Below are 8,082 nucleotides of genomic sequence, written 5' to 3'. Positions count from 1 at the left end.
GGGAGACGTGGAAGTGTGAGGTGTGGTTTGCTGAAATCCTTCTCTGGTCGTAAGGCTTGAGCGTTTGGTTTTCGTTTGTTCAGTGCTACAGACTGCAGCTTGTGGCCGGTGAGTTGGCAAGTCCCAGAGGGTCTCGGTTCGGCGGGAGCTATGGGATGGACCTAGTGCATCGGCAGAGCAACCCAAGGGGGGCAGCCAGGTCGGGGCGGGGGCAGCACATGCAGTGAACTGCCATGCAGAGCTCCGGCATCTCTGCCCACCCCAGGGAGGAGGGCACAGCACACCGTTGTGGACAGGATGTGCGTGCCCTTAGCCCCAGGGCCCTCTCAGGGCTGGGCTCAGAGCAAATCCAGTGCATGCTTTTCTGGCCAAAGCGACGTGGAAAGCGGGGACAGCAGGCCAGGGGTGACGCTGAGGGGTGGGGAGGGAAATCTCCTCGAGGTCCCTTGGCCCCAAGTCACTGCCTCCGAGCGAGGCCTCATGGCCTCTGTACATTCTCAGCTGGTGGGAGGGGGGGAAGTCATCAAGGCCATAAAGGCAATGAGTCCGACAGTAAACATTTGGCTAAGATGTCGCCCCGGGTGAGACAGGGCCACCTGTGAGGACGGACTGGACGGGGATGGACTGAGGTGAGCACGGGAGGTTAGCCGACAGCAGGGGCTCGTCTACGTACATTTCAGTAGCAGAGACCTGATGGTGTGACCTCGCTACAAGTGATTACAACAGGAAATACGGTGCTATTCAAATCTATTAAGAAGTCTGTTGTCTTTAAAAAAAAAAAAAGAAACAAAAATAGCCAACCAACCCTAGGATCTTAAAGTAGCTATTAATTAGGATTCTAACCACGCTGTAGTTGTAGTTAGCCCCAGGTTGGTTTCCTGTGATGAACTGGTACAGGCTAGAGCTAGGTACAAAAGTTTATGAATGCTCTGAAAGAGTAACAAAGTGCAAAGAGGGCGGCTGCAGGGAGGTGCCGGCAGCTCCCAGGAGCCCCAGCCCCCCGCCCCTCCTGGCTGCAGGGAGTCCGTGCTGGGGCGGGCCTGGGTCCAGCTGCGCCGGGGGCTGGCTGAGCAGATGCGCACTGGGGTCCCCTTCAGCAGAGTTCCATAGTGTGTTCGGTGTTTTCCTGCAGGTCAACATGAGGAGTTGGTTTTTCTGGCTGAGATTTATACTGAAGACTGGTCCCAGACCTGAGAGCAGAAGGAGGAGGGGATTTAGCCGTCAGAAGCCAGAAATCACCATGCTCACTTTGTCAGGAAGCCCACACTGGGAGCCTGCAGGAGCACCTGGTCTCTCCTTCCTGTGGTTAACAGTGAGGGATGGGCAGAGCCTCCCCTCAGAGCTTGGTTTACACATACCATTTTATCCAGAAATCAGAGGAGTTAAGGCTTCCCTGGTGGCTCAGCTGGTAAAGAATCTGCCTGCAATGCGGGAGGCCTGGACTCGATCCCTGGGTTGGGAACAAGGTCCTCTGGAGAAGGGAACGGCTACCCAGTCCAGCATGCTGTCTTGGAGAATTCCATGGACTATATAGTCCATCGGATGGCAGAGTCGGACACGACTAAGCAACTTTCACTTTCAAGGAAAACAGTTAAACAGCGTTCCCTCCTCTCTCTAGATGGCATTAGGAGAGCATGGTCCAGAAAGCCAGCATCTAGAACTGGCTGGCCTGCCGAGGTGTCCGCAAGCTTCCGAGCCCCGCCCCCTCTTGAGTACCCCTGGTTATCAGCACGTCCCTCCAGCTCCTCAGTTGGTAACATGCAAGCTACACAGGTAGTAAATGCACATGATTTTAAAATTTCAAAAGGTGCAGCGTTCTTCTAGGAGGCAACCACTGTCACCTGATTTCAAGGTAGCCTTGCAGAGAAATTCTTAATGTATGTGTCTTTGTACACATATATATGTTTGAAAAAAGTAACCTTTTGAATGGCATGTTTTGTGTGTTTAAGAATTTGCTTCTCTGCACAGATCTCTCTAGAAACTGCGAACACTGGTTGCATTTGGGGAAGGGAATGCTGTATACCCTTGGTGGCTCTTACAGTTTGAGGGCCACACATGATGCATTTGTACAGGAGACCCTTTCTCAAGCTATTTTCTTCCTAAACCTCTTAGAAATCCCACAAAACCCTAATTACAGTTGTGGAGCCTCTTCCTTACAGCCACGGCTCTTTGGGGCTGAGAAGGGCACCTCCCTTACCTTGTTGACCTGGGACAGCGGCGTCCTCACGGCCCCCACGGGCAGCCGGCCCCTGCTGCTGTCCTCAAACAGCCGCCCGGGGGAGCGCTCCCTCCGCGTGCTCAGCATCCGGCCGGGGGACTTCTCGCGCTCCAGGGGGCGGCCCGGAGACTTGTCCCTGCGCAGCTCGGTTCGCCCCTCGCGGTAGCGGTGGGGTGTGCTTGGCTCTCGAGGGTGGCTGGGGCCTTCGGGAGGCGCCGGGCTTGAGGCCACGCGCTTGGTGATGTGCTCGTTGTAAGTCGGCGGGCCACGCTTGTTCGGGCTATGACAACAGGAGAGGAAGGTGGGGAGCCGAGCCACCCCCATGCCCATCTCACCACAGGTTATCAGAAACAGACCCCCAGCTGGAGTCCTTCAGGCTTCGAGAGTGAGGACAGAAAGAAGGCAGAGCTGACAGCAAAGAGAAGTCAAGTTTCCTAGTCTCAGGGCAGGCTTTCTGCTGAGCACCTGCCGTGTCAGGCGCTGTGTAAGCTCATCAGATCATCCTAACAGCTCGGCATGCCAGGAACAGGTGACCCTCATAGTACAGACAAGAGGACGGAGATGCAGAGAGGCCAGGACTCCAGTACAGGTCAGTTTGACATCGTAATTTGCATTCTCCACCCCCCTGACCTAGTAATTTCCAGAGCCTAGAGTTCACAGGAAGTCTTCCTTTAGGGGTTAAGCCTGTACTCATTACTGTCAGTTGCCAAATCTGTCCCACTTTTGGGCCTCTGTCGGTCACCTCTCTAGGTGGCTTTCCAAGAGCCTTTGTGCCAGAGGTGTAGAAATCAAACCTGATCCAATTAGGAGACAGAGCAGGGCCAATGCAAACAGCAGACCAGGCTCAAGAAACGTATGAGCAGTTGAAAGCAGTGGGACCTTTTCTTACGAACGATCTAACCCTCTGCCCAGCCCTGGCCTGCCTTGCAGAGAAATTTTCATGTTTCAAATGAAGATCTCACCAGGCGTGGCCCTTACCACCCCTCTGAAGAAGCAAGATCCAGAAACACAGAACTGACACACAGCCTTCAAAGTCAGTTCCTTCCCACCCTCAAGCAGAAAAGGTACCAGGGCCCTCGTTATCTGAGCATAATTCGTGCTGGAAAAAGGCAGCCTACTTAAAATGGGAACACCATTTCACAGAGACTATTACTTGAAGACATATTTTGATTGATTGGGGCTTTATCTTAGAAAAATAAAAGTAGAAATCAGGAAAATATATTTTATCCTAGATATTTTAAAAATCTAAATTACAATTGTAATTACATGGTAAGAATGAACCAAGTATGAATCACATACTGATTTATTATGCTCTAATTTTCTCAAGAAAATTGTATGCTAACATGCTGGGTGACATCCTCCACCAGCAATGTTGGATTTTGTGCCGTGAAATCGTAAAGTCATTTGAATATTTGACAGTGTCACCAGAGGCCTCTCTTAACCCTTTGATATTTAACTCTTTCCCTTTGGAAGGGACCAAACTTGATTTTCTTTAATTACTGGCCTAACTCTAGGGAACCTCTTCTGTCAATGCCCATTACAGAAAGCAACTGAGCAGCAAAGACGCTGACCCGGTTCAGGAGAGCAAACTCTAGAGCAAGCTTGAGGGCCTATAAAGTTTCATTGGAGCGTGGCCACACCCACCTGGCGATGCACTGTGGTTGCTTTCATGGTCTAACAACAGGGACCGTATGGCCTGCAAACCCCCAAATACTATCTGGACCTTTACAGAAAAACAAATTGGTAAACAGAACAGAAATAACTCTAAAGTGATCAGTCAGTCTGTTGTAGTTTCATGTTTTCTCCCCTATGCAGCTCAAACTGTGGCAACCAGTGCTCAGAAAGCCACACTTTCTTGTGCTATGTTTGCAGCAGTAAAATTTAGAGTGACTTTTGTTTCCAACATCTTGAAGTCAAGGTTTCTTTTCATCTCTAGCCATGTGGCTTTGTGATATGGAAGACAAAAAAATTCAAGAGAATTATATTAAGCCTATTGTAATGGAAGAGAAATTATAAAATGTGCCCATCATAAAACAAGTGAGAGGGTGCTCACTGCCCAGAGGAAGAAAAGTGGTTCAAGGACGGCCATTTGAGAAGTCGGCTGAGATTAAGGGGAGGAAGAACACGCTCGTGACTGCAGGTTGAGCTGGCCATCTTCCATCTCCATATCTGTTAATAACCAATGATCTACCACAGCAGTTTTATGTTTCTTGCATAGAGTTACACTTCCTGCTCTGCTAAAGAGACCAGGGTGGTGTGGCCTGCAGTGAATCAGTCTCCCAGACTGGCCTCCTACATTCTGGACCTGCCCAAGGCAGTCAGCTGCAAAAAAGACAGTTTTATAAGCCAAGAGATAAAGCCTAGCAGCTGGCTTTCCAGAACAGCAGGAACTGGAACCATTTTCACCACAGAGTAAGTCACTTCTCACAGACACCACGTCATCTCAAAAGGAAGGTGCCTGAACATCTAACTAGTGAGGCAGTGAAGGAAAAAAAAAACCCTAGTTACAGTACTTGGGTTTCTTCTTGCATGACCTAGAGGGTAAATAAAATCTAGACGTTTTCAGGAGGGGACTACAGCCCTTTGAGCAGTCACCCCTGAAGCAGAGGCCAAAAGAGTGAGGAACAGCTGACTGTTTAGCACTTCCAGTTTTCCAGCAAGTTCCTGGAATTGAAATCACACTGACAGACATTTCTGACCAAGACTTGTATTTTAACAAATGAGAGACTCTTCATTAGGACATAGTCTCAGAATATTAAGTTGACAACTTGCTTTTCTAAGCCCTAAGTATTTTGTAACCTTAGAGGTGTCCACCAAACTGAGTCCCTTGAGGATAAAAACTGTCTTCATTTGTGTATCTCCAACCCTGGGTCTGGCACATGGTAGGGGGCCCACAGAACTGTATAGGGTAAATATGTGGGCTTTGTAAACCAGTCCACAAAAAGTAAAATCCTAGGTCAATTATTCCTTTAGGTTGAGAAAGCTCATCTCCTTTGTAAGCCAACGTCTTAAAATTAATACATCTCAAATCCACACATGCAACTGAATCTAGTTCCTCGCCCTGGGGGTCAAGACAAAGCCCATCCTCCTTCCACCCACTGCTGGTGGAATAACAGAAGAGTACATTCTCCAGGGTGGAAAACTCAGGGACATCTATTGCAATCACCAACAATTCCTTTTCTAGGAATTCCGCCTCCAGGTAGATTGCAAGCATTCCAAGTGAAGATATACCAAGTCCTTTACTACAGCAACAAACTGGAAACACCCAAACATCCACTGATCAAGGAACAGTTAAATAAGGTATAGTCATGTGAAGGCATGCTATGCAGGCATTAAAAAAAGAGAAAGACATTGTGTGCCCACACGAAGATACAGATGTGTGTGCACGGTATGCTGTCACCTGTATTAAGAAGGGGACGTGTGCTAGGGGACCAGCAGGCTAAGGACGCCCAAAAACGGGTTTCTCCTTAAAAACAAGCACACTGGTAGCCACTGCAGGGAGCACCTTGGGCTTGGAGCACCCTGGCCTCAGAAAATTATCACTATCTGATCTGTCTTGGTCCTCCTGGGGAAAGACTAGAGTTTAAATACTTAGCTTTATTTCATAATCATAATAATTTGGGGGGACGGGCCCACGGAGAACCTAAGATTCCTTATTAGCGTCTGAAGAAGACGTGGCCCCAGCCTTCAAGACAAGGAGAGAAGCAGCTTTCCCAGACTCAATACCAGTAGACTTTCTTGTGTCTCCGAGTCCCCTGGATCTCCAACCATATGTTCTTCACTGAAGCAAAAATCTGATAAGGAACTAACAGGGTAACTTCCTTTGTGTTGAGAGGCTGTGGGTGTCCAGTTCAGCCTGCTTCCATGGAAGGAACTGACAGCAATCAAATATGGAATGAGCATCCTATCTGCACTGTACAAAGAAGGGCCAAGAGCCACATGGGAATTCTCATCCAACGCTGTTGCTTTCCTTCTCACTTTCTCTCTCTCCTGCTCTTCCTTTCTTCTCCGGGCTTGTTTTTAATTGACCTGACGCAGGTCTTGCACAACAGAAGTGCTTGATCTCTGGACGGTTACGGAAAAACAAACAGTGGTGACTGTTTCATGTGGCAAATGTCTGAGGCATTGAAACCAAGTTGGGGAACACAAGAGGCTAGCCAGAACACTCACAAGTCCTCCTGCATGTTCCCAGGGATCTGTAAGGCCACACGAATGAGTAAGCCTGTACCCAGACCCAGGGGTACAGAAAGAACTTAGGAGGGCCTCAGTCTCGGCAGCTGACTCTTGAGTGCTGAAGGTGTGCCCCAAACTCCAAGCACACATACCATTTAAGGAAATCCTCTCTATTCATCTGCCCACTACCCTAACCAAGCAGAAACTTCAGTGGCCGCACATAACCAAGAATGCAGACTGTACAATTAGTCCAGAGAGTCACTCAACAAATAGCAGTAACACACCCTGGCAGGGGAAGGGGGATCTGATTTTCAGAGTCATCACATGGTATTAATTGAAATGTTTGGTTTTCAACAATAAAGTATAGCCTGTACTCAAGGCCTCATTTCTTCTGGGAAATCCTTCTTAGCCCCCAAGTCCAAGGTGGGAACCCTCCTCTGAGCTTCTGCAGTGCTTTAAACCACCCAGGTATGAACCCCATTCTCCTTGCCTATGCTGTCATTACGTGAGAGCTTGTCTCGCCCACTGGGCCTCCTCAGGGAGGGGCAAGATTCAAACTTATTCACACTCGGTCTCCCTGAGCAAGCCCAGTGAGCGCAGCACACTATCAGCTGCAGCAATGAATGCATTGCAAACGCAGCCCCAGGAAACAGCCGCCAGAGAAAAGGCCAGACATTCCCTTCCACCTTTTCCACGGGGGCACTAAAAATTCTCCTGTTGCTTATAAAGGACTGTCATTTAAATGCTGTTGGTTTCAAAGAAATAAGTGGCTTGGCTTGAAGACGGGGAAACTGCCAACCAGTTCAGCCAGATTTCCTCCTGCTTTGTCCCCTGATGAGGAAGAGGAGAAGGCTGTTACCTGCGGGAGGTGGACGGGCCACGGTGGTGGTCAGTGCCGGTCTCCTTCACCAGGTTTCCTTTGCAGCAAATGACCCTTAACTTATCCTGATATGAGGACGCCAGGTAGATGGCTCCTGAGGAGATTGCAGGGCCCAGGTAGCGTGGGTTGGGGATTTCCAAATATGCTCGGGCGGGGGTCCTGTAGAGTTCCAGATGAGAGTTTGCACAGCTGGTTATCTCCACTGTTAGGACACGGCCCCGACACCCAGCCATTGAACTTTTCACAGCTGTTCAGTCGCTGAGTCATGTCCAACTCTGCGACCCCATGGACTATAGCCCACCAGGCTCCTCTGTCCATCCAGGCAAGAATACTAGAGTGGGTTGCCATGCCCTCCTCCAGGGGATCTTCCCAACCCAGGGATCGAACCCAGGTCCCCTGCATCACAGGCAGATTCTTTATACCATCTGAGCCACCAGGGAAGCCCACCAGGATGGAGTGGGTATCCTATCCCTTCTCCAGGGGATCTTCCGAACCCAGGGATCAAACCCACATTTCCTGCGTTGGCAGGGAGTTCTTTACCACTGAGCCACCAAGGAAACCCAATTCTTACCCCAGAGAGGAGCGGGCCTGGATCTCAATTACTTCGAGTGAGTTGAAGTGAGTCACAAACAGATAGGGTTCTCTGTAGGCTGCGTGGCCACCACGGAGGAAGAGCATGGGGCAGGGAAGGGTTAAGAGACAGAAAATCAAAACCTGGCTGCAGTGCAACCTTGGACCCAGCAGTCCCACCTCGTGTATCCTACACATGCACCCACGTGCCTGTATAATGAGGCATGTTTAAGTTTATCTG

General features: G+C 49.6%; 1 protein-coding gene across 2 annotated transcripts in view; it reads right to left on the bottom strand.

Annotated features, from left to right (window-relative positions):
• Positions 1–1,118: 1,118 nt before the first annotated feature.
• The window catches only part of CIT (citron rho-interacting serine/threonine kinase), a 168,653-nt gene continuing 161,689 nt past the window's right edge, over positions 1,119–8,082 (bottom strand). For both annotated transcript variants that reach the window (XM_068989683.1, XM_068989684.1), the window contains 4 exons: positions 7,843–7,921; positions 7,251–7,430; positions 2,198–2,498; positions 1,119–1,190 (listed from right to left, as the gene is read on the bottom strand). In XM_068989683.1, coding sequence (XP_068845784.1) covers positions 1,167–1,190; positions 2,198–2,498; positions 7,251–7,430; positions 7,843–7,921 — 584 coding nt within the window. In that variant the 3' untranslated portion in view covers positions 1,119–1,166. The remainder of the gene's footprint in view (positions 1,191–2,197; positions 2,499–7,250; positions 7,431–7,842; positions 7,922–8,082) is intronic.

The sequence above is a fragment of the Capricornis sumatraensis genome, chromosome 17 (genome assembly GCF_032405125.1).
Source record: "Capricornis sumatraensis isolate serow.1 chromosome 17, serow.2, whole genome shotgun sequence".
Classification (NCBI taxonomy): Eukaryota; Metazoa; Chordata; class Mammalia; order Artiodactyla; family Bovidae; genus Capricornis; species Capricornis sumatraensis.
The sequence above is the reverse complement of the archived record's forward strand: the minus strand, read 5'-3'. Positions and strand labels throughout refer to the sequence as shown.